At 39.2% G+C, this 27033-nt stretch overlaps 1 protein-coding gene across 17 annotated transcripts in view; it reads right to left on the reverse strand.

Moving 5' to 3' along the window:
• The window catches only part of FTCDNL1 (formiminotransferase cyclodeaminase N-terminal like), a 72622-nt gene that overhangs the window by 40205 nt on the left and 5384 nt on the right, over positions 1 to 27033 (reverse strand). For 13 of the 17 annotated variants that reach the window (XM_053918915.2, XM_053918916.2, XM_053918914.2 and 10 more), the window contains 2 exons: positions 25973 to 26125; positions 4527 to 4712 (listed from right to left, as the gene is read on the reverse strand). In XM_053918915.2, the coding sequence (XP_053774890.1) occupies positions 4527 to 4712; positions 25973 to 26125 (339 nt within the window). Of the gene's footprint in view, positions 1 to 4519; positions 4713 to 22457; positions 26126 to 27033 lie in introns of those variants that run through there. The other 4 variants (XM_053918913.1, XM_053918919.2, XM_053918912.2 and 1 more) reach the window with 4 other exon arrangements.

The raw sequence follows: 27033 nt of genomic DNA on the forward strand, positions 1-27033 counted from the left end.
CTTTGGGACACTGCCTTTGCTCAGCTGTTCTGCTAAATGGCTACTATGTTTCCTTGCTCTGCAAGAAATTGTGAGCCTCAGTTTCTCAACTTTGAAAATCCTTCAGAACAGCTATAATTTATTGAGAGGAAATTACCGAAGTAGGTGCACACTAACACTGCTGTGGGATGGGGCTAGCCCAGGGGAAGGGTGTCTCAGGCAACTTGGCTGTTCCCACACTGTCCGTGGAGGACAGTGCCCTTCACTAGTTCAGCGCCTAAGTCCTTCATGGGTCCATGACAGGTTACATATTTAATTACACGTTGAGACTTTCATTTTCCGTCATCCCAACTGGATTTATAATCAAACAGAAAATTATGAAAATAGGTTTCTTAAAACTTAAAAGACTCATTCTAGAACAGGCTATTATTTTTCAAAGACTAAATAAAAGTTTTGATGTGGAGTAAATTGTATTATTCAATGTCAGGAAAAGTGCCTGATGATGCTATGCTTCTTATTTACAGAGAGAGAAGTAGTAGGGGGCAGCTCTCAGTAACCCATTTATTTAAGTAACTAAACAGAAGTCCCTGATTCCAAGATGTACCAATTACCTCCATCTATGATTCCTAAAGCACCATATGAAACCATGTAGTTCAAAGAACTGTCCCTGTATTTTTAAACAATGATGCATATAGTATATGCAGACCATTCATATAACATATCAGCCAGCAGTGTTTAAATTATCCCATAAATGTTTAGGGTTTTTAAATATATATGTATAAAGTATTTATTTATAGGTCTAAAAGTATCAACTATTACTGCTTTGCCCTAATTTATGTTCCCCATGAGCTGGCCAACTACAACTTTTAAAAGGAATTTGGTTTAAAAGATTTTGTCTGTTTGGCACTGACTGAGAGTGTTAGTCATTTCTGAGCTCACTTTTTTTCCTCTTCTGTTTATAATATTCGTAGGGAACTTCAAAACAGAAACCTGTTCCCCTATAAATCTGCTTCCTCTCCAGCACTGCGCAGATTAATTTGTCACTGGAAAGTTAGCTGGAAGTGTCCAGTTGATAGCACCAATCATTTCTATTTAATTTTTTTCTTGGGAAAAGAAATAAACAGCAACAATGTGTTGAGGCTTTTCTCTTTTGATGGGAGAAGTGGAAAAACTTGTTGAGGAACACTGATATAACTAAAAAAATGTTAGAAAAATATAAAGCCATTAAATTTTAAAATAAGGGGATTCACCGTTGCTGGAAACTAAATGCATTAAAAAATTAGATGACTAACATGTATATCCTAACAATAGAGGTGTTATAAATTCTACCTCAATAGATAGTACTTTAAAAATGAAAGCATTTTTAAGCGAGAATTTGTACAAGTAAGGTAACCTGAGATTTGGGGTGATCACATATCTTAAACTTGAATTCCAATCCGGTTTGTGAAATACTAGAAACGAATTGTGTACCCACATCCCTTACTCACTATTCCACCTTGAAACATTTTGTTTTTCTACTGTTAGCACCTGCTTTGAGCCTATTAGATGAAGGGCCTCTGGATGAACGGTTGCCTAACCTTAGCAACTCTTATAATTTTTATGTTTTCTGCACAAACTAAGGCTCCTACCACTTGTCAGGAGATACTATCCAAGAAGACACATGCAGAAACGGCAGTGCTGCTTTTTCTTCTTACCTGAAACCTTCCATGGAATCCAATCTGAACACACACATTGAAACACGGCTTTTGTAACACTGACCACTGATAAACATTGATAATTATTCTTCACGAGCCCTGGCTGGTGTCGCTCAGTGCCTGGGGCACTGGCCAGGTGCCCGTCAGGGGGGCGTGAGAGGCAATTGGTCGATGTTTCTCTCGCACATCAGTGTTTCTCTCCCTCTCTTTCTCCCTTCCTTCCCCTCTCTCTAAAAATAAATAAATAAAATCCTTAAAACAATAACTGTCCTTCTTCATGAAAGATAATAGAAAATCACAAGCTCAATTTAGAGAAACCGTGAAAATATGTTGGAAGCATTACAAAATTTAAAATGTTTTTCTTATAAATCTATGAGAGTAATAAAATACATGCATATGCATTTTACAATATTGAAATAATTCTGTTTATACTACTTTATGTTCTTTGGCTTGACACCGGCTCCTCCCTCTGCCTGAAAGGTTTGTCCACACGCCCACATGGGTAATGGCCTCACTCCCCGTCTGCGCTCCAGAACTGCTGTCACGGGGAGGCCTGCCCGCTTCGGATTACACCATTTCAGTCTCAACTCGCCCCATCCCAGAACTCATGACTTTTTTTTTTTTGGCTGTAGCACTTATCATTTTCTAACATGCTATGTAATTCATTATTCATTAAGCTTATTATTTATTGTCTGTCTCCTCACCCCCCCTGTCCAATGGAATATAAATTCTTTGAGGACATATAAGTTCTATTTTGCCCACTGATGATAATGCCTGGTGCATACTAAGTGCTTAACAAATATTTGTTACATTAATTAACTACAAATTCTCTCTACATTGTATCGTATTTTCCACGTCTCTAACAATTCTTCCACATCATGCTTAATTGCTTGCATAACAGTCTCTCATTTAGGTGTGCCATAGTTGATTTAATCGTTCTCAACTATTGAACATCTATAACGTTTCCAGTATTTGCTATTGTAAATCATTCTCTGATAAATATACTTGTACATAAGTACATGTGCCTTTGGTTATTTCTTTAGGATTTATCACTAGAAATGGAACCCCTGCCAGGTAGCCATATATATTTTTAGAGCTCTTGGTGCATATATTTCTGAAGGCGTTAAACGAACTGAGAGTACCATTAGCAGTAAGAATGCCTGTAACTACATCTTTACCTGTCTCAAATACTGCCTTTAAAAGTCCATCTTTAAACATTTTTTGTGCCAGTTTTGAAGATCTGATCTTTAACTTAGATATGCTTTTTATATGAGGTTCAGGTTCCTCCCAAACACTGGCCCATTCATTCTCACAGCACTGCGACAATGCGGATTGGGCTTTTTCAGGGGCTTGCCCAACCTGACCCTAAAGCCAGCTCTGCCACAGTCTAACACCAGGATTCCTCTTTCTAAGTCCCCTCCACTGCCTGTAATCTCAGTCACCTGGCACTGCGCTGACCAGGTTTGGGGTATAATCCCTCAGTCTTCAGTGAGGCTCTAATTAGAAACCGGGAACCAGATTTCTGAGAATTCAGTCACAAAACTTACACTTCTACATTTGTGAGACAAATCATGGTAAAATATGTGAGGTTCAAATTGGCAGGGAGCAATCAGTTTCTTCCTTTTTTCCATAACTACATACTGAGACACACTTATAATCACTTTTTTAAATACCTCCTCTCTACAGAGGAGGGAAAAAATGGCCCTTTAGTACTGCGTTTGGCACTTAGTAGACATTATTTCAACTTCACGGTCTAATGAGGGAGGTGCAATTATTATGTCCGTTTCATAGATATGGGAACTGAGGCTTGAAATTAAGTAACTCTCAGAGGTCACACAGCCAATAAACAGTAAGGCCAGGATTCGAGCACAGCCTCATAGCCTGTGATTTTTTCTATGGCACTGTTCTACTGGATGATAGACACCATTTGTTTGAGGACAGAATTCCATACCAGGGGTTAGTAACTGAAGGCCTTGGCACAACTGCAGCCAAGCTGTGCTGTGAGGAAAGGTGTTTCTTATGCCTGCCCACCTCTTGGGTATCTGGTATTTTTGTCGCTGGTAAGGTATTAACTTATTAACTGACTACCAAAACATTACTGAACATAGTTGAAGTTGTGGCCCCTGCAGAAGATACTTGAGAATGAAAGAATTAAAGCTCAAATAAATAAAGCTCAAAAAGGCACCAGGGTGGTGAAGTGCTGGAAGTGGGGCTGGAGCTTTGGAGAGGGGAGCTGCTGCCTTTTCCTATGGTAAGTCCCCTACACAGGGAAGGCTGGAGTAGCAGAAAGGCTGGAGCTGATGAGATCCAGGGGAAGGGAGAAGATCATTTTGGGTGTGTGTTCCCTCTGTTCTAGAAGCCTGCTATCTAGAGAAGCTTTTCCCCAGCTTCCTGTAGAACTGATTTCAAGCTGTATACATCAACTTGACCACAGTGAATGGTCAAGTTCTGAGAAATTTTCCTACCAGCTAAAAGTGACCTCTACCCCTCAAGTGTCCCCATCACACCCCAGATACAACCTCACACCTGGCACAGCAGAAGGCCTCCAGGATCCTACCCCAGGGTCGGGAATTACAACCATTCTTATCATCCATGGCTACGCTGCAAGGCTCATTACGTATCTTGAATATCAGTCTGCAGGGGACTTTCATCGAGTATCTGAGGAGGGCTTCTAACCTCTCTGGTCAGCTTATGAAGTCATAGGGGATAGTAAGAGCTGAGAGACAGCCTCACTCAATTCACTACGGAGCCCCAACTGTAACCTACATTACACAGGAGGGGCCAAATTAAAGGGATCTCAGGTTTCTATTATCAAGTTTAAAAACAAAAGCAGAACAAAACCATACTGAGAACCTGTTAAACCACATCTTCGGGCAGGTGTGGCTCCCAGGTCAGGTTCTAGAGCACTGAAATCCCTCCTTGTGAACCAGCCCAGCTGCTTCCTTCTCTGGACAAGGGTGCGCTTCTCAGGCAGGTCGGCCTCCCCAAACAGAAACACGCTGCTGCCCGGAACGTGCAGGACCAGACTCTCAGCAAGGCCTATGGGAAGCGGGAGATTTTAACAACATTACATTAAAATCATCCCAATAAGAGAAAATAAAGCATGTAATTTTTTTTATTTTGGTAAAATATAGTCAACACAAAATTTACCATTTTAACAATTTGAAGGGTAAAATTCAGTGACACTAAGTACATTCCCATCATTGCATCACCACTAAAGCATATAATTCATACTCATTTTATGCATCAAGGTTTGAGCATAATTTATTTTCCCATGAAGTTAATCTCACAGTAAGTTTGTCTTTATACAAGGAGGTTTAGAATTTCTAAGCCATTACAAATCTAATTTCACAAGGGAAATTACAAATACCTACCTGAAATGTTATTTCCTTGAGTATGAAGAGTATAGTGTACTGTCTCTATTACTAAATATCAATTTGATTTTGGTTGTCTTTTTATTGTATGAAATAATGAAAAATATTTTATTTTCTTGCTTTATTAGAGAACAAAAATTAAGTTTGATTCCTTCCACCATGAGTTTGTGTAGAAGAGATAATGGAAGAGGAATGTTGTTAAAATATACACAGATTTCTAGTAAGCAGGGACATACCAGTTCAGGGAGGTATTTCAGACTTCTCAGAATTCAGAACAGTGGAGGAGGCTTGCAAAGGGGAAGTCAAGTCATCATGGACTGAGTACTGTGGGTCAGACGCTGTGCTAGATGCTTTCCTTAGTTGATCTAATCTTAATCTCTCCATCTATTCTATGGGTTAGTTTCTTTCTTTCTTTTTTCTTTACTTCTTTTATATTCTATTTCTCTCTTTATCTTGCTCTTTTTTCCTTTGGTTTTACTCAAGTATTTTAAAGCAGTTTCTGAACCCAGTGAATGGGAGGAAAAGGGGTGGAGGTGCAGGGAAACAGGTCTAGATATGAAGAGACAGAAATAATGAACAAAATAAACTAACAAACAAAACTGAACCACAGGCATGGAAACATGGAGCAGACTGAAAGTGACCAGAGGGGAGGGGGATAAATGGTGGAAGAAAGGGGAAGGGACTGGACAAAGATCATGTGTGAAGGACCTATGGACATGGACAACAGTGTGGAAGTGACTGTGGGAGCCGAGGGTGGGATGGACTGAGGAGGGCAAAGGGGAAAAATTGGGACAACTGTAATAGAATAACAATTTAAAAATGGTTAAATAATAAAAAAGAAAGAAAATAATTAATGTGCTGTGTGAGCCATACGCAGACCCAGATTTACATAAGCCCATCACAGAAAGATATTTGTCTGGATTATACACTGGGTGTTAGATGGTACCAAAGAATTAGCATTTAATTCATGTAACTCTATGTCTCAGATTTAGTCAGAAGAATACTTACTAGCAAGCTATTTTATTTGTGATATAAATTCCATACTCAAAAGAGCTTGTTTCAATTTTATCATTTTATTTTCACAATTAATCTCTGCAACAATCATTCTATGTAATTTCAAATGCTCACATCATGCAAACAAAAAGGCCTTTTAAAAAATATAAAAATTCTGAATACTTCAAGCTCAAGCCTGTGGGAAATGAAGTCCCATCAGTTTTCAGGTAAGCAACATTATTTAAAGCGGCAGCTCTGTGTTCATTTCTCATGAAGTTACGTGGCCCTTCCACAGTGGAGCCAAGCACTTCCCGAGCAGGGACTTTGAGCATTTTCCGTGATCACCAAGAAACTGGAACTACTGAACTAATCCCTGCTTTATAATCATGCTTTCCCTCCACTGACATTCATTTCTCCCTCTCTTGTGTTTGTGTAGTATTTTACAGCTTTTATTGGCTGGAACATCAAATCTAATCTATTTATATTACATAGTTAATCATGGACTTCTGTTTCTCCATCTAGGTTTCAAGCTCCCTGAACAATTAAGGTTTGTTAAGTTGAATGAATTGAGTTTGGTTCCTGCACATTTTGCAGATGTTGGACTCTGCAAACCTGGAACAGCAGTCCCTCCAAAACCTACAAGTGGGAGTAAGGGGGTCACTGTGCTAACAAAATGTGGCCTGGGTTTAACACCAGTGGACGTACAATGCACCTTGGTGAGGAACCATAAGATCAATCTTGCACCATTTTCATCATGTTTTATGAGTTGTCCTCAGAACGGAAGTCCCATCCACAGCCGTCAAAGCCACCTGTATCGGTGGCTACCTGAGCCAGTCAGTACTGTCAGAGAGGACAAACATCCCAATCACCTTGTGCTGGAAGAGTATGATGCTCTATGCCATCTTGAAATAGGCAAAGCAAAACTCTGCAGTATCCTACATTGGTCTTTATTAAAAGAACAATACTTTTTAGTTTTTCTTCCATTTTTGACAAGTTTTCCCAACCACTATTAGTAATAGTCCTGATCTTTCCATTTTCACCAGACATATTCTGAAAAGGCTGATTTGATGACAATATTTTTAAAATATATTTTAACCTTCATGATTGGCTGACCTTATTTATTAAACAATGATTTTTAGCCATTTCTATACAGGTATGTTTATCATTTTCTGTCAACTTTAGAGTCTTCTATGAGTTTGATTATTCCTCTTTACAAAAGGAGGATCAAAGCAATGAGACATTTCTCTGCTTGTTAAGAAGTTTAAGCTTCATATTTTTAACTAAATGTTTTTCTCTGAGCCTATAACAGACATAGATGTGGCCAAAATATAGTATTTTATTGAGGATATACAATAAAGTAGTCTGTGAAGACAGTATTTAAGAATCTGCCTTACACTAACACACTTCATGGCTATAGTGGTATTTAATATCCTCTTCCCTTCTGCTTTTGTTCTTGTAGGAGCAATTTAGGACTACTGGTGTGAATGGTTTTGAAATTTAGCTGTTAAACAGAATTGCATTTCAGCAGCTCAAAGAACTAACTGATAAGGTAATTTTTGTCACATTTTTCCGTGACAGCCAAAATGCACAACCAGGAAAAAACCTCAAACCTGTCATTCCCTTTCCTCTACAACAGATAAATTCTTTTTCCTCTTGCCCATGTACAGTATAAATGCATGGCTTATTTATTTTAAAGCAAAACTCTAATAATACCCCAAAGAATATCATATCTTTTCAAAATTACATAGCAATCAAAAGAGTATTTTCAAACCTATCACTTCATACTCAATAACAAGTAGAGGTAAAAAAGCACAGAATTTAAAAATTAAACTGGGTGCTAGACTTGAAATCTTACAAGCATCCTCTAGTTTTAGTACAGCTCTCTTAATATAGCCAAGATTTGTGTTTACTTGATTTTTTTATTTAGTATTTTTTAATGAGAAGAGGGGAAAAAAAGATTCTCTACCAGAAGTCACAAAAATTTCTCAGATGGTAAAACAGATAGCCCTAAAAGTTTTTGCCTAAATTCATACATATCCCTAAAATAAAGCTGGCCGATTAATCTCGCTACAGTACTTTGAAAAAGAAGACATGTGAAAATACAGTATAATACTGTGATGCTGTACTGCCTCTAATTAAGTGCAGACTGGGAAAAATTTATTCTTAGTTTAGTCTATGGAAGGGGGGTGGTGGAAATTTCTCTTTGCAATTCAAAATTATTTTAAAGATAGAGCATTTCTTTTCCAATGTCTTCATTAAACAGAGTCGTTAAGAATTGTCTCCCAACCATCCCCGAAGAGCAAAAACCTACCCAGTATTCACCCCATATGCTCGGCTTTGAAGTGTGAAGCTGTGACCATCCCTCTAGTCTCTTAAGCCACCATCAAAGCCATCTCATTACGCCCAGCACTGAGAGTTAGAGCACCGGGCCCTAACCGCTCCAACACAAACACTGCATTAACAAAGCAACCGCAATATTCCTCCCCCACATGGCTAGAACTTGAAGAAATTTTTACCATATGTACTCAAGCACGAGATACGAAAATTTATTGTGCTAGAACATCGAGAGGTACATTAAACATGCTGACTAGAACTGGATGTTATTCTAAGGGAGTAAAAAATAAAATAAAATGCAGCTGATCTTTATGAAGAAAGAACAGAAATGTTAGGCCGAAAAACAAGATCAAGTGCACTTCCTAAATTGCATTTCTACTGACACAATCTGTGGCCTGTTCTTTCCTGAGATAGCAGAAAACGGTTTAAGGGGGGAAACCAAACTCTACAGCACATCACTGGATGCTACTGTTTACTCTGTCACGTTTCATTTCTAAAAGGCAAATAAGCTTACAAATAATGATATGCTGACAATAGCATGTATGATTCAAAAATAACAGGACTTGCTAAAAAAAAGTAATTTCATTTGTGTCACTGAGTTGCCAATTTAACATCAGCATAGTAGTGAAAAATAAAATGCAAAGAAAAAACTTGTTCCATGTTATGAAAACAAGGTCAGGAGGAAATGAGGATAAACACTAGATTAATTTTCATATAAAATTAATCTCTAAAAATTAGTTTCATATACTTGTACCTAATCATTTCATTCCTTTCTTTTGGCTCTAGGGAAATTCTTGCATTTGTGCCCAAGAAAGATTATTCAAGAATGTTCACTGCTGCATTATTTGTAGTAAGAAAAAGGAGAAACTACTAAACATCCACAAATAGGGAACTACAGAAAATATAATATACTCATGCTATGATAACTCTATGGCAGTCAAAAGAAATGAACTAGAACTAGAAGCAATACCATGAACAGATTTCCAAGATAGCTGAATCAAAAAGCTATGGTATTATAACACTTTTATTATAAACACATACAAGTAATACTACACTGGATTTATCAACATATACATATATTGGGTTGGCCAAAAAGTCTGTATGGTTTTTTCCACAAAATAAAAGACACATTTTTCATTTTCACCAATAATTTTATTGATTTGGATATTTTGAGTATATCAGCTATCTCCTGCATGGTAGAACGTTGATTGTTCTTAATTAATGTCTCGATTTGATCACTATCAACTTCAACTGGTTTACCCAGTTGAAGCATCATCCAGCAAGAAATCTCCAGCACGAAACTTCACAAACCACTTTTGAGACGTTCAATCACTCAGAACATATTTTATTCCATCTACAATATTAAATGGCTACACAGAAATTCACCAATCTTGATAAGGTTTTTTTAAATGCAAGCTGATATGACAGCTGTCACAATGCAATCTAACAAAATTGTTTTGAATGAAGTTAAAGACAACTAAGCACTACTAGAGCCATCTTACAGAAAAAAACAAATGAAATCTTTGGCCAACCCAATACATAAAAATAAAATCATGGGTAAAATTTTAAATTCAGTGTGAACCTACTACACTCATACCATAACTTGGCATGGGATTGTTCAGGACACCGTGAATGGGGAAAATAGTACAGGTGAACTTTATCCCTTCCTGTAATGCTTGAAATTAAAAAAAGAGAGAGAGAATTAATAAAAATTCCAGGCCAGGTGTAATAAATAAACAAGTGTGAGAAGTCTTTATTCTACTGTTGTCTTGATGGAAAACTATGAGTAAGTTTCTTAATGTTTCTATGTCTAGTTTCCAGCTACAGAATGAAAAAACTCACCTACCCTCTCTCCTCATATAAATATTAGAATTATGTGCACCTAAATTCTTAATATACCATGTACTTTCATAGAGATATAGGAACCCATGAAAATGTATGGTAATTAATAATTTTGGGCATATCATATATATAATATATTCATAACATTTTTATATATATACATATACATATATATATAATCTTCATATCCAATAATACTACAATCTTGTTATTTCCTTTACAAGGTCTGTCCGAAAAAAGTCCAACTATTCTTAATATAACGAGAATAGTTTGCATGACATCAGTATAACCTGGCAGCCAGGGTGAGTGGACTGAAATGCATGTGTGGACAGTGATGACTTCACTGTACTAGTCAGTGAAGGTAGTTGGCATCATTGAGTGAGCATGTGTACTACATGGCCATCGCTTTCAAAATGACTGAACAGAGCAATGGATCTGCATTAAATTTTGCACTAAGCTTAAACATTCCCTATGGAAACTATGCAGGTAATCTAGAAGGCTGCAGCTATGGGCAACTGGTGATTGGCAGACTCATCACAACAATGCACCCACTCACGCATCACGTCTCCTGCAGTTTTTTGGCAAAACATCAAATGACCCAGGTGACTCAGCCTCTATATCTATAGTCCAGATTTGGTACCCTGCAACTTCTGGCTTTTCTTAAAACTAAAATCACCTATGAAAGGGAAGAGATTTCAGTAAGATTAGACTCAGGAAAGTAAGACAGGATAACTGATGGTGATTGGAAGAACTGTGTGAGGTCCCAAGATGCCTACTTTGAAGGAGACTGAGGCGTCATTGTCCTACATACAATTTTTCTTGTATCTTGTGTCTCCTGCAATAAATGGCTCTAGACTTCCAGTCAAGATGGCGGCCTAGGCAGACATGGCTTGCCTCTTCACACAACCACAACAAAATTATAACTAAAATATAGAATAACCATCACTCAGAACTGATAGAAATTGAGTTGAATGGAAGTCTGGCAACTACAGAATTAAAGAAACCACATCCATCCACATTGGTAGTAGAGGCACAGACACAGAAGGGGGTGGTCCCACATCCATGTATGGTGGGTAAAAATTTGGGAGGGATATCTCAGGAGCAAGGAGACCCAGCCCCATACCAGGGCCCCCAGTCCAGGATTCCAGTGCCAGGAAGATAAGTCCCCACAACTTCTGGCTGTAAAAACCAGTGGAGATTAGGTTGGTGGTAGAAACTTATGGAGCCCCAAGCAGTTCCTCTTAAACAACCCACACATGGACTCATCTACTCGGACTCACTCCCTCTGGGCTCCAGCACTGGGGAGGTGGCTTGAGGGGAACCAATGGCATGCAGGGGCAAGCTGAGATGTCTGGCATCAAAGAGAGCAGAGGCCATTGTCCCTTTTCTGGGCCCTCCCCCCCACAGAGCCCACAGGCTAGTGCCATTACCTAAGATTCCATCAACTTGGCTAATACTGTCTAGTCTGCCTTGGAGATCCCCAAAGACTCCACTCCTCCCAACTTATGGGCCCACCCAAGCAGCTTTTCTATATGAATGTCTGGTTTTGGGTCATGCTTCATATCCTCCTAAATACTCTCAAATAATCAGCAGCTGGCCTCAGTGAGCTCCAAGCCCAGAACTAGCAACCTAGATTCACATCTTGGCTTTGCCTGGAAATCTCCAAGCCCAGCACAAGTAACAGCCATCTCAGATTGCTTTATAACTCAGGCAGGATGGCCCTGGGCAAAACACAGGTGGAGGCTGACTTTGGCCTCCTGGGAAAAATTCAGGGCCTGTGCACCCAGTGGTCAGCTACATACCATGTCAGAGCACCACCACCCTGCCCCTGCACAAATGATCCTCCACAGAGGGTGGAGGTTGGTGATAAGTGGTCATAGCCAATCCTTGCAGCTGACTAGCCTGGGTAAATCCCTCCCATTGATCTGCCAATAGCAACCAAGGCTCAAGGCTCAACTACAAGAGGAGAGTGTACTGAGCCCACACAAAGGGTGTACCTCGAATACCGAGCTTGGGAGATGGAGGAGGCTGTGCCATTGGACCCCATAGGATACCTACTACATTAGGCTACACTAGCAAGACAGGGAGTCAGTCATAGCAGCTCTACCTAACACATAGACACAAACACAGGGAGGCTTCCAAAACAAGAAGACAAAGAAACATGGCCAAATGAAAGAGCAGATCAAAACTCAAGAAAAAGAGCTAAATAAAATGGAGACAAGTAATCTATCAGATGCAGAGTTCAAAAAACACTGATTATAAGGATGCTTAAGGAACTTAGTGAGGACCTTAACAGCATAAAAAAGATCCAGTCAGAAATGCAGGACACACTAATTGAAATAAAGAACAATTTACATGGAAACAACAGTAGAGTGGATGAAGCTGACAATTAAATCAATGATTTGAAACATAAGGAAGCAAAAAACCACCATCAGAACAAAAAGAAGAAAAGAAAATCCAAAAAAACAAGGACAGTGTAACCAGCCTGTAGGGCAACTTTAAGCAATCCAACATTTGCTTCATAGGGGTGGCAAAAGAAGAGCAAGAGCAAGAAATTGGAAATCTATTTGAAAAAATAATGAAAGAAAACTTCCCTAATTTGGTGAAGGAAATAGACATGCAAGTCCAGGAAGCACAGAGTTCCAAACAAGATAAACGCAGAGAGGCCTACTCCAAGATGTATCATAATTAAAATGCCAAAGATTAAACATAAAGAGATGGGTGGGGTTGTGGGAGATTGGATGAGAAGTGAGGGGATTAAGAAGTACAAATAGGTACTTACAGAATAGCAATGGGGATGTAAAGTACAGTATAGGAAAAGGAAGAGCCAAAGAACTTATATACATGACCCATGGACATGAACAAAGGTAGGGGCATTGCCTGAGGGAGGGGGGGGGGGGGGGTGGTTGCTGGGTGGAGGGGTGTAAAGGGGAAAAAATTCTGGACAACTATAATAGTATTATCAGTAAAATATAATTAAAAATAAAAATATAAATCAATAAACATAATACACCACATAAAAACAAAGACAAAAACCACTTGATCATATCAATAGATGTGGAAAAAGCATTTCATAAGGTGCAGCACCCATTTATGATAAAAACCCTCAACAAAGTGGGAATAGAGGGAGCATTCCTGAACATAATAAAGGCCATATATGAGAGAGCTACAGCCAACATCATACTCAATGGACAAAAACTTAGAGCTTTCCCACTAAGATCAGGAACAAGACAAGGATGCCCTCTCTCACCACTCCTATTCAACACAGTACTGGAAGTCATAGCCACAGCAATCAGACAAGAAAAAGAAATAAAAGGCATCCAAATTAGAAAGGAGGAAATGAAACTGTCACTGTTTGCAGATGACATGATAGTGTATATGGAAAATCCTATAGACTTCACCAAAAAGCTACTTGACCTAATAAATGAATTTGGCAAAACAGCTGGTTACAAAGTCAATACTAAGAAATCAAAGGCATTCCTGTATACCAACAATGAAACTGCAGAAACAGAAATCAGGAAAAAAAATCCCATTGGATATAGCAACAAGAAAAATAAAGTACCTAGGAATAAACCTAACCAAGGAGGTAAAAGACCTGTACTCAGAAAACTACACAACACTGAAGAAAGAAATTAAGGAAGACACAAACAAATGGAAGCATGTACCATGCTCATGGATTGGAAGAATTAACATCATCAAAATGGCCATACTACCCAAAGCGATTTATAGATTCAATGCAATCCCTATTAAAGTACCTATGACATATTTCACAGATGTAGAACAAACATTTCAGAAATTTATATGGAACCATAAACGACCCCGAACAGCTGCAGCAATTTTGAGAAAGAAGAACAAAGCAGGAGGGATCACAATACCTGGTATCAAACTGTATTACAAGGCCACTGTAATCAAAACAGCCTGGTACTGGCATAAAAACAGGCACATAGACCAATGGAACAGAATAGAGAGCCCAGAAATAAACCCAAGTCTTTATGGTCAATTAATATTTGACAAAGGAGGCAGGAGCATAAAATGGAGCAAAAATAACCTCTTCAACAAATGGTGTTGGGTGATCTGGACAGCTACGTGCAAAAAAATGAAACTTGATCACCAACTTACACCATACACAAAAATAAATTCAAGATGGATAAAAGACTTAAATATAAGTCGTAACACCATAAAAGTCCTAGAGGAAAACATTGGCAGGAAAATCTCAGACATTCTACGCAGCAACATCCTCACAGACACATCCCCTAAAGCAAGGGACATAAAGGAAAGAATAAACAAATGGGACCTCATCAAAATAAAAAGCTTCTGCATGGCTAAAGAAAACAGCATTAAAATACAAAGAGAACCAACAGTATGGGAAAACACATTTGCCAATGATACCTCAGACAAGGGCCTGATCTCCAAAATATATAAAGAACTCACACGACTCTACTCCAGGAAGACAAACAACCCAATTAAAAAATGGGCAAAGGACTTGAACAGACACTTCTCCAAGGAAGACATCCCAGAGACATATGAAAAGATGCTCAGCATCACTAGCCATCAGAGATATGCAAATTAAAACCACAATGAGGTACCATCTCACACCGGTTAGAGTGGCCAACATAAACAAATCAACAAACAAGTGTTGGAGAAGATGCAGAGAAAAGGGAACCCTAGTGCACTGTTGGTGGGAATGCAGACTGGTGAGGTCACTGTGGAAAACAGTATGGAATTTCCTCAGAAAACTAAAAATGGAACTGCCCTTTGACCCAGCAATTCCACTGCTGGGATTATACCCTAAGAATACTGAAACACCCACCCAAAAGAACTTATGCACCCCAATGTTCATAGCAGCACAGTTTATAATAGCCAAGTACTGGAAGCAACCTAAGTGCCCATCAGCAAATGAGTGGATCAAAAAATTATGGCACATTTACACAATGGAATTCTACGCAGCAGAGAGAAAGAAGGAGCTTATACCCTTTGCAATGGCATGGATGGAACTGGAGAGCATTATGCTAAATGAAATAATCCAGGCGTTGAGGGACAAATACCATATGATCTCACCTTTAACTGGAACATAATCAACAAAAGAAAAAAGCAAACAAAATACAACCAGAGACATTGAAATTAAGAACATTGTAACAATAGCCACAGGGGAGTGGGGAGGGGATAGTGGGGAGAGGGGTCTATAGGAGCTACTGTGGAGGACACAAGGACAAAATCAAGGGGGAGGGTAGAGGTGGGGGAGGGAGGTGGGACTGGGTGGGGTGGAGGGAAGGGGAGAAAATGCAGACAATTGTAACTGAATAAAAATAAATTAATTAATTTAAAAATATATAAATAAATAAATAAATCTGTATTTTTCATAGTACATGACCAGATGCCTTCTGGACAGACCTCATGGTATATAACATGTACTTCATAGAAATGTATGTATGTATGAAGAGCTTGTTCTTTGTAGGGCATATGCTAATATAAATACCACTTTGTGCAGACATGATATTATTCATTTGGAGAATTATACTTACCTGGGTGACCTAGCACAATTAACACATTGTATTCAGTCCCTTGTTTAATTCTATCCTATGGTGCTAATTGTTTCAGGTGCAGATGTCATGGCCCCAGCTTCCCAGGGGGAGGTACTCTATTATGCTTCTCTGATAGCCACAATAGCATCTACTATATGGAAACATGCACAAATACCTCTTCATTTATCTTCCCCATATTTCTCTGAAATACATACTGGCATACTATGTATTATTTTGTAAATCAAAAAGCAATAAGGGAGTTGCTGTCTACTATAAAACTTGTATTTTAGAGCTGAAAGCACTTCAGAAATCTCCTGCACAAGTGGTTTTCAAACATCTTGTCATGTAATCTCTTTCTTAAAAAGCACCTTATTGAAAACACCTTGATAATATAAAAGGAAGCAGAGTGATCCACTCTCTTTATGGTGGAAGGGAACAACCTGGGTCCCCACTCAGCACCCTCCTCCATAAGGGCACAGAGAATCACTAAAAATAGTGACCGCCATTCTCTGGTGGGAGGCAGAGAACCGGGGACTCTACATACAGGCATTATTTCTCATAACCACCTTCACAGGATGATATCATTCTCCATTGTACAAATATAAAAACAAGAACGACTGTAAAAGAGACTAAAATTTTTTCTTAGAGTTGGCTGGCAATTAAATGTCAGATCTGGAATTTGAACTCAGGTTTATTTACCTCCAAAATGTTTATTTTGCCCACTTACCATTTGGCTTCCCTGCCAGCCACTCAACATGATGTAATTGTTTAGTTCACGCTGATCAGTAACTAATGAGCACATACGTACATATGTAATCGGTGGGCGGGATTAGGATTGGGCCTGTCACTTCCATGTAGTGCTCCCCTTTTGCAAGGACCTCTTACTCTCTTTTAGAGGGGCTCTTGGGAAGCTAGGGCTTCCCCAAAGAGTAGCTCAGATGAGACATAGTGAAGTGTTGGGGACAGCCAGAAGTCCTTCTGCTGGCCAATGTATCAGCAATGTATAAATAGCCTTCAATATAAAGCCCACTCCCCACAGCAATGAAGAGTTAACTTAGCCCATCCACCCAATCAGTGCCCCCCAAATGGCACACAGATAGTGTGCTTGTGCTAGTTTGGTTTCTTTGTGTGTGTCCGGCAACCACACATTGTCCTGGCCACTGGCTTCAGACAACACTCAACAACTTCTCAGTAGTCTCAAGCCTCCCCCAGACTCTCGCCAACTTCCTACCATTCAAACAGGTCAAGTCCTGCCACGTCTCTCCCCACAGTTCCTCTCTTTGCCACCTCTTTGCCACCTCTCAGTGGATGTCCGCACACCCCATGCCCACCTCATTAAACATCATTTTGCAGAAAAAAATGTTTATTGCCCACTACTGACATTCCTCCCACATAGGAAGAGTTCTGCTGGTCTTGTTGGCAGTTATGGGTTAAATTGTGTCCACTCCCCCAACCCCCCCAAATTCAGATGTTGAAGTCATAGCCCCCAGGCTATCTGTGCATTCAGCCTCCACCAGAGAACTCCCTAATGTGACTTGACTTGGGAAGAGGGTCATCTCAGATATAATTAGTTAAGATAAGGTCTACCGGAGTGAGGTGGGGCCCTAACCCAATATGACTGGTGTCCTCATAAAGAGGGGAAATTTGGACACAGACAGTATACAGGGAGAATGCCATGTGAACAGAGTGACTTTCGTAAGAAGCCAAAATGGAACAGATCCTTCTCTCACAGCCCTCAGAGGGAACCAACACTGCTGACACCCTGATCTTGGACTTCATGTCTCCAGAGCTGTGTTTGTATATAAATTTCTCTTTTTAAAACACCCAATCTGTGGCACTTGGTTACTGCAATTCAAATGAATGCCTTGTTCCCTCCCAGCATTCATTCTGGGATGGGAAGTTTGGGAGAGAAGCTGCGTTTGCACAGGCCTTCTCTTTCTTCCTTCTTAGGGGCTACCTGTCAGCAGGCAATACATTCCGGTCTACCCTCCTTGCCACAGGCTTTTCAGTTTAGGCCTGTGCTGTCCAGTGCTGCCTGTGACTGGCAGGATAAGTCTGTCTATTGTCCAGCAGGATAAGCTCAGTTGTCTATATTACTTTTATCAGTAATAAAGTTAGTATGAGGGGGGACCCCAAAAATGGAATTTATTATAAAAATTGGGTGTTTATTCTTACATATTTAAACTTGTCACCTTCAAACTACTCCCCACTTGATGCAACATACCTGTCAAGATGTTTTTTCCATTGCTCAAAACAGTCTAAACTCATAGATTTTCATGCCTTTTAGTGCTTCTGCCATTTTTTGTTTTACCTCTTCCACATCAGCAAAATGTTTCCCTCTGAAACTTTTTTCCGTGGGGCAAGATCAGGTGAATAGGGATGGTAGGGCATGGGGGTAATGCTGTTTTTGGTCAAAAACTGCTAAACACTCAGCACAGGGTGCACAGGTGCACTCACAAATTACCCATCAAGAAATGGGCAAAAGCATTAAGTCTTCAAAAAAAAATTCAAAATTTTCTAATTCTAGTGGCCTTGACATTGGAGGTCACAACACATACTAGGAAGCAGGGATAAAAAGAAAAAGAAATCCAAGAAAATAAATATCACCTAGGTCAGGGCACCTGGGCTGGAAAAGTTAGCGTGGTATCAACCACCTGTTATAAATCCTCTGTTAGGTCCACATTCTCTAAAACACCATCTGTCATCATATAAAACCAACATCTTGCAGCTGTAGATAAATACTCAAAATCAGAAACCTATAGCCCCTAAACTCTGAGTGCCCCGAGGCTCCCCTGCCAGTAAGGGGTGAATGTTAATTAATGTCTCCCACTGTGAAGCCCTGGCTTAATCCTAAGTATTCTAAGAAACACTTTCCCTAGGTGAAGTGGTAGTGGGGAGATGGGCCTCCTAGTTTTTAACTCTAAATCTTATAAATGGCATCTAAACTAGAAAGAATTACAAGAAGTATACACCCAGGCAGCAAGATTCCATGCACTTCACTTACACATTCCAATTAAAGATTCTTATTGTACATTTATTCTTGTCAGTATTTTCAACACACCCTATTCAGTATACATCAAGAGTGAAATAGGGAAGAAGAGGAAAATAACACAAGGGTGTGCTATCAAGCTAGCCATTGTTATGAGCAACTGGGGCTTGATCTTGCCAAAATGGGCCTTAGAATTATCCATGTCAGGGACAAAAGGCAGGAGCATTTTATCTGCCAGCTCTGGTCAAGAGTTGCCCTGTGGTGTTTTAACTTGTTTGGACTTCAGATGACTGTAGACCCAAAATAAGAGAAAAAGAGTGCAGCCTTTTCAAGCATAATTGGGTTCATCTCTAATTGCCAGAAGAATAAGTAGGTGTATTCCAGTTTTCCCATTTGGCCTTTCCTTCCTCATTAGTACCTCAGTCTCCCAGTGGTAGATGCAATCTTGTTCATTTATTAAGCCTGTACCAATGTGCATTTATAAACAAACTGGTAATGCTCCTTCATAGATAAAACGCACTAAAGCCACTAGAAAGTGATCTTAATATTTTAAGCACTCTCCCAATGCACCGCCCCTTGTTTTTTACACTTTTTATAGGGTGGCAGTATTATACAATTCTCCAACTAAGGGCTATGTCCTAAAACTATGTTAGCATATGCTTATAAAATCAACCATTGTGCTTATGTTATGGCAACGAGGGCAGTGCTGATGCTGGAGAGAACTGTATCAGAACCCAGCATCTAAAGTGACTAATCTCAACCAAATCCAAGGCTGTTTTATGAGACAATCTCCATAGCAACTGGAGAATCAGGGTAGAAAATTCCTGAATGAAAAGTTGTCCCTGATTTGCCAGATCAGCCCATGTTCTGACAGACTGTAATAAAGTCACCAAAGGGTCTCAAGACTACCACACAAGTGTTGGCGTGGTGTGAATCTGTCATGGCACATGTCCTCCAAGTCACGTAAATATTCAAAAAAAAAATCTAACAAGGTTGATAATTCTAATCAAATTCATTAATGGTTTATATATTTTAAGATAAATCAAAAACTAAAAATCAGGCAGAAGCTATTTCTTTATACATACAACTAACCTAGCTAGTGCTTTATCTTTCTAAATATTGTCAACTTATATAGCACTGTAAATACATTATTTCATCGTATTAATGACATCAAACAAAAAACAAGTTTCCATATCATTTAAAAATTCATAGCTATAGTCCAGACTTTTAAAGCTGAATATTATGAACTTACATGTTAGGTAAGCCCATTTTTACTGGTAAATCATAGGGGGAATTTTTAAATACCTTCCGCCCTGACCCCTCCCCTCCATTTTCACACCATCCTTCTATGAAGGTTTGTATGTGAGTGAGAAACGGGCTCGTGTTTCAGAGACACTGGTTCCCACGTGGAAACGCTGAGTAAGGAAGCGGTGCAGAACACATAGGACACACTATGACCCACAGGAGTCCCTCAGAGACATTGTCTATAAAAGAGTATACAAGTCCAGAAAATGAGACTAAGTATCTTAAAAATTGAGTTAGATGTTAGACAAAAGGATGATGTCCCTGTGAATGAACCATTGATTCCAGATTAGGTGAATTCACTGTTCTTGAAGGATGCAAGGTAATGAAAAGTCATAAGTAAGAATTAAAGAAGTAGGGACTTCTGAGTAAAGGCGAGAGTGTGGACCTCTATGTTACTTTCACTTCTTCCAAAAACCCCAGGAAAAAAGATGGTAAAGAGATATATTTTTTGAAGCATTGACTAATTCAAACAAACAGAAAAGGAAGAGGAGGTCATAGTGTTGGAACCTGAAGAGCAGATATTAAGAGTGGTGGTTACTTAACAGACTCAAGAGAGCAGGAGAAATAGCAGAAACCTGACTTTTACCACAGGTACCAGAAAGTTCCCAGAACTGGCAACCTCCCTTTGGGAGGGAAGGTAAAGGCACAGAGGAAAACAGGGAGACCGGAGGAAGTCCGTTTAAGCAGCAACTGGATCCCCTCCTCCTCCACATAGACAGGAAACTGCCCTGCCCCCACCGCCACCGGGGCAGAAGAACAAGAGGTAAAACCCAAGGGATCTGGGCTCGTGGATACTGGGCACAGCTGAGGGTGGGGTGATTAATGAAAAGAGGGGCATTAAGAGAGTATTTACAATCTACATGCTGAGACCTTTTCAGCTCTCTTCCACAACTTAGCTCCTACCACACAGCTATGTCTACACTCCAGGCTGAAGACTGGAAGATCCTTCTCTGGGGAACCTGAACAGTCCAAGAGGAAAGACCAAAACAAATACAGACTTAAGAGGTCCCCAATGAAACAACCCAGTCAGATCAGCCTACAGCTAACAAACCCCACCTACACACTCAGAGTGCCCATTCAGTTTCTTAGTATTCACTCTTAGAGTAAGGGGCCAACCATGGCTTATCAGACTTCGGAAGAAAGCCTTTAAAACACGAAAAAGCAGCCTGGGGTTAAGGGCTGGAGAACACACCGTGCAGGCAGAAGAAGATGTCAAAACTTACCCACTGATAGTACATACATGAGACAAGGCCAGGATGTTATTTAAAATAATAAAATAGAAGAAATATCTAAGAGTAAATGAAAAGCACTTGGAAACTAATACAGAAGAAATGAAAAACTTACTGAAGGTCTGGGATATAAAGTAGAGAAAATTTGCCAGAAAGTGGTATAAAAATATAAGGTGTTGGAAAAAAAATAGAAAATAAATATAGAGAAGCGGTACCACAGTTCCAATATCCAAATGAATGGGGCTTCTAGAAAAAAACTGAGCAAATGAAAGAAATCATCAGTGGAATAATTCAAGGGAATTGTCCAGCTCTGAAGAACAAGAGTTTCAAGGATTCAAAGGGCCTCCCAACTCTGCATACCAACTCTGCAGCACAAGGAATGAAAACAGACCCATACAAAGGAGCATCACAGGGATTTCAGAACTGTGGGAGCGAAGTGAACATCTTTCAGGACTCCAGAGAAAAATGACAGTTCACACACAACGATCAGGAATCATAATGGCTTCATAAGTCTCAATAGCAACATGAAAGTAAGAATTCAATGATACAATGTCTTCAAAATAAAGGTAAATTATTTCTAACCTAGAATTCTATACCTAGCCAAGCTAACAATTAAATGTGAATGTAGAATAATGACCTTTTTAGACCTGCAAAGTGTCAAAAATGTACTTCCCCCCTTTTTTGAAAGCTACCAGGAGACGGGCTGCACCAAAACAAGGGCATAAATTTTTAAGACAGAGACAAACAGATAGACAGACAGAGAGACACAGATCACAGGACTCAGGAACCAGGGAATCCAACACAGAGAAAGATAAAGGGAGCACGTAGGAGATCCCAGGATGACAGTTATGCTTAGCAAATTGAGGATAAATGGTCCTAATTTGAACAGTTCAGAGAGTTTTAGAAGATATTTCTTCAAGAAGATGAAATTTATAGAACACTTGGCACATGGGAAGTTGTATCTGAATGCATGGAGGAATTTTAACACAGAGTTTGGGGTTAAACCAGTGATAAGTAGATAAAAAGCTAAGTAGTCAAAAAGATAACGATCATCTCCAGGGAAAAAAAACTTCCACAAAGGATAAAATAATAACAACATTTTCCATAAATCATTATGAATAATGTTTACATAGTCATAATAATGTAACTATAAGTATTGATCCAAATTTTGATGTAACTATCGGGTTGGCCAAAAAGTCCGTTTAGTTTTTTCCATAAAATAAATGACACATTTTTCATTTGCACCAATAACTTTATTGATTTGGCTATTTTGAGTATGTCGGCTATCTACTACTATTGGCTTCTAGTGGGTAGAGGCCCGGGGTGCTGCTAAACACCTTCCAATGCATAAGCCAGCCCCGCAGCAAAGAATTTTCACCAAAATGTCAAGAGTACCAAGAAACTTCACAAACCACTTTTGACACATTCCATCAATCACAGCACCTTCTCCACACACTGCACAAATCTTTTTTTTTGTTTCAGTTGCATTTTTACTTTTCTTCAAGTAATAAAGCGTAGTATGCCAAAAATGTTGTGCATTTTCTTCCATCTTCAATATTATAATGGCTGCATAAAAATTTACCAATTTTGATGAGTTTTTTAAATGCATGTTGATTATGACAGCTGTAACAATACAATTTAAGAAATTGTTTCAAATGAAGTTAAAGACAACTATGCACTACTAGAGCCATCATACAGAAAAAACTAAACAAACTTGTTGGCCATCCCAACATATTGAGAGGAGGAAGAACTAGGAAGTGAGAGAGAGTGTGTGTAAGTGTGAATGTGTGTGAGTTTGTGTTGGGGATGAGGGGTAGAATAAGAGAAAGCTAAGTTCTTGTCTACTGCAATAAGAATTCAATAGACAATGCCTAAAACTCAAAAACTAAGAAGTTCCATTGATATTTAGGTATCCGGTTGATACTAAATAATAAAATGGAAGAGTTGCAAGTATTTGGCTTGAGGGAGAAGGAAACTGAAGTTTGTGTATGGTGAAGGGGAAAGGTGAGCAGTGTGGCAATTTAAAGTTTGGGGGACAAACCCCACAGAACATTTGGCTTTCAGCCACAGGGCAGTAACAACCAAAAGGAGGAAAGGAAAGATGAAAGAAGGGAGAGAAGGAAGGGAAAAAGGGAGAAGAAAGAAAAATTAGAGACATAGTAGAGATAAAAATGAGAGGTAGCCTAACTGATCAAATGTGGTTTTTATACAAAATAAAATACTAAAGTCCAAAACATTTTTTAAAACTGTAAGATTTAAATAAGTATAGAGTGGGTTTATGTGTCTCCTAGCTCTCAACTGTATATTCAACTGCCAAATGGCAGCACATAAAAAAAAAGTACTCATGCTTTTCCCCCCAAATCTCCTTCCTTCCATCATTCGTCAGTGACGACATTTACAAACCGCTCTTTTGCTCCCCACCGCTAACATCCTAAGCAGTCTCTCCATTCTCTATTATGTTAGGCCACCACCAACTCTCCAAACTGACCTGCCTGCATCCTGTCCATTCTCTATCACGGAGGCAGAGTGATCTTTCTAAACTTCAAAGCCAATCAGACCACTTTCTTGCTTAAAACTCTTCAATGGTGCACATCACTTTATAACAGGCTTTGAACTCCTTCACCTGGCATGTAAGACTTCATGATCTGACCTCTAATTAGCTCTTGAGCTTCATTTCCTAACATTCCCAGGAATGCCTTTCCCATCCCCTCCATCTCCAAGTTCTGGCCAGCCACACTGAGGTCCTTTGCTGGTCTTGAAGCCCGGGCTGCTCTCACCTCTGAGCCTCTGCTTGCTGTGCCCTTTACTCTAAAAATTCTTAAACTAAAATTATATGCAAAATTATGTGTGTATGTGTCTATGTATGTATACAAGAAAGCATATGCATAAAAACTTGCAAATGATTTTGACAGTATTTATAAGTCCCCTGAACACCAATTTTAGACTTTAAGAGCCCCTTCCTTAAGGTGTAAGCAAGTTTATAGCTGATATCAAAAAGTTCCAAAATACATTATTCAGTTTTTGCACACAAAGCATATATGAATTATCAATATAATATTCAATATTAATTATCAATATCAACTATCTTCTATGTCACTGGACTGTTCTCCATTGCCCTTCTTCCCAAAGAAAGTTAGTTAAATCATTAACTTAAGGTTGTTGTCCCTGAGAAGGGGTCATCACCCTAGTGAAAAGCACCCCTTCACTGTTTGGAGAACAGCCAGACCCTAGAATGTGAATACTTTCGCCTTATAAGAATGTCTGAGCATGTTGTTACAAAAAAAAAAAAAAAATTGGATGATATTAGATGAACAGCTGTGCAGAAAGGGGAATGTAAAAATAAAAACTGCATGTTGGAGCATCAAAATAGTAACCATGTACAGTACGTGACTGTTTTTAATCAGATGAAGATTGAAGCTATTACATTTCAAATCAAATGTTATAAATTAGTTCAAGAATGCAGCTGAGCTCTCATTTAATTAGAAATGTCCATGTTTAAATCATGAGGTACAGTAGCTGCCAATGAAGCAAAAGGGCAGGGGAGGGAGAAGTACTGCGTCCAGACCCCGCGATCGTCAACTGTCTCCTCCACAGGGTGAACATCTGGGGCGGGCTAGTCCTGATGTAATGAAGAACTTCATGTACTAGCTAATTTGAGATTTAATGTAATTGAACGTAATTGTTTTGAAGACAATTAAAATCATTATTCTGGTCTGGACAATTCTGAACTCTTCATTTTTGTGTGAGACATATTTTCCCCCATGTTGAATTTTAACTCTTTCTTGGATAAAAAGTGAAGCGAATGGTGGGCCAAGACTTTGCTGGGAAGCAATGCTTGGATTGTCAGGTCGTATTAAAACGCAGCACAACGGTGAGGTTCTCCTTTGGAAACAAGTCTCATTTCCTATTCCTAGTGCTTGATGTAGCTCAGCCAGAGTCCAAATCTACATCCCAAATGTTAGACAATTCGCTATTAAATAAAAATGAGGCAACATCATAGAGGGATTTCTGAGGTCATACGGAGAAGAATGCAATTATCCTAAGGCGGGCTTTTCCCCAAAGGTTATGAGCCTCTGCATGTCGTAATTAACCATGGTGCAGCGAGACAGTCCAGGCAAAAGGTCTTTCTTTTCTCCCAATTTGCCTAATTCAAAAACACCTCAAGTGACATAGCTCAAATTTTCCAAATTAAATTTCCCCCTGGGGCTGAAATCAAGCATGTGACAGTTCAGTTCTAAAGAAAATCTCAAAGAGAGTCGTGCATAGGGAAAAAAGGGGGGAAAAAGTCAGAGGAAAAAAGGTTAGGAGTTAACATTTAAGTGGTTTTTCAACCTCATCATTACCCCTGCTCAAGAAAATAAGACACAGATGGGCAAAACACACCATCATTCTGCCCTGAAGAGTCGAAGGAACTCATTAGAGACGACCGTTGTTTCCTCCTGACCCATCCTGCATTTGTAAAGGACAAAATGATTGATCTGCTGCATCCCACAGCAGTTAGGATCCCATGGTGTCAGGAGGTGGAAGGTGGAAGGATGAGCCACAAAGACACGATGCCCCACTGCGACCCACGAAAGCTTATCGTTGATATACGTCTTCAAGGTCAACTTTTCCCAGGGAGCTGAGGAGTGATGGCATTGTCACAAGCTGCACTGATTTGTAAAAATGGTTTCCATTAGGAGACAACACACCACCCCAAACTTTCTCTTACTTCTGGCCACAGCTCCACACTCTTCCACTCCAACACCAACGAGAGGATAAATGGGAATCAGGTCCACAGCTCCCAAACAAGGGTGGATTCCCTCCTGAACCTCCATATCGATAGACTGGAAGGCCTCCAAGCAGGCAGCCAGAACCGAATTGCCTCAAAAAGGTAAAATTGTAAAACACAATCATTAAACTTTCAAACATAGCTCAAGAAGCAGCTATATTTTATTGCCCCACTGGTTGTTTGTCTTTTGTAATCTGTATAGATTTTTTTTTCAGTCATAATAAAGAACAATAAAAGATCTAACATTTCCCCTTGTCCCACCTCCCAACTGTCTGGCCCCACTTCCCTTCTGTCCTAAAGTTTCACATTTCTTCCAGCTCTTTATTCCCCAAAGTGGAGGAATTATGCAATGTCTATTAATCTCAAAAACCTTTGCATTTTTTTTATAATTGGTTACTCTCTTTTCAGTTTATCAAATTAACTAGATAAAATTCCTTGTTATTTTCAGAATGTGTTATGAATTTATATTAAAATATATACACAACCATAAAGTTTTAAAAGCATGAGTATTTTAGTTTTTGCTCTTGTCCAGTAGATTTTTTGTTAAATTGTTTTATCTAAATACATATTATAGAAACCTCCGAGTTTTATAGACACCTGAGACTTTATCAGCAGTACAGTGTGACCATTTTAACAACAGAGATAAACAGCAAAGAAGCAAATTTTACATCTCGTGATTAACATTCAAGATACTTTGCCTTCTATTTGTTGGGAGTTAGCAGCTCTTTGTTCTTCAAACAAACACACCTTTTGAAAAAAAGACAATCTGCTGAGTTGAAATAAAGTTTATTTTAAAATATTTTGAACCCTTCACTAAGAAATATTAATACAAGTTTTTGTTTAAACAACTATGATCCTTCCAATTCAAGTCATCCCACTAAACCTTACAACATGAGACATGGAGCCCATTTCATTTCAACTCATGAACCAACTCAAGACTTCGGGCTCCCGACTCAAAACACAAGTGCTTAGCACGTTTCATCCTGCGCCAACTTATCGTT

The sequence above is a fragment of the Desmodus rotundus genome, chromosome 2, assembly GCF_022682495.2.
Source record: "Desmodus rotundus isolate HL8 chromosome 2, HLdesRot8A.1, whole genome shotgun sequence".
NCBI lineage: Eukaryota > Metazoa > Chordata > Mammalia > Chiroptera > Phyllostomidae > Desmodus > Desmodus rotundus.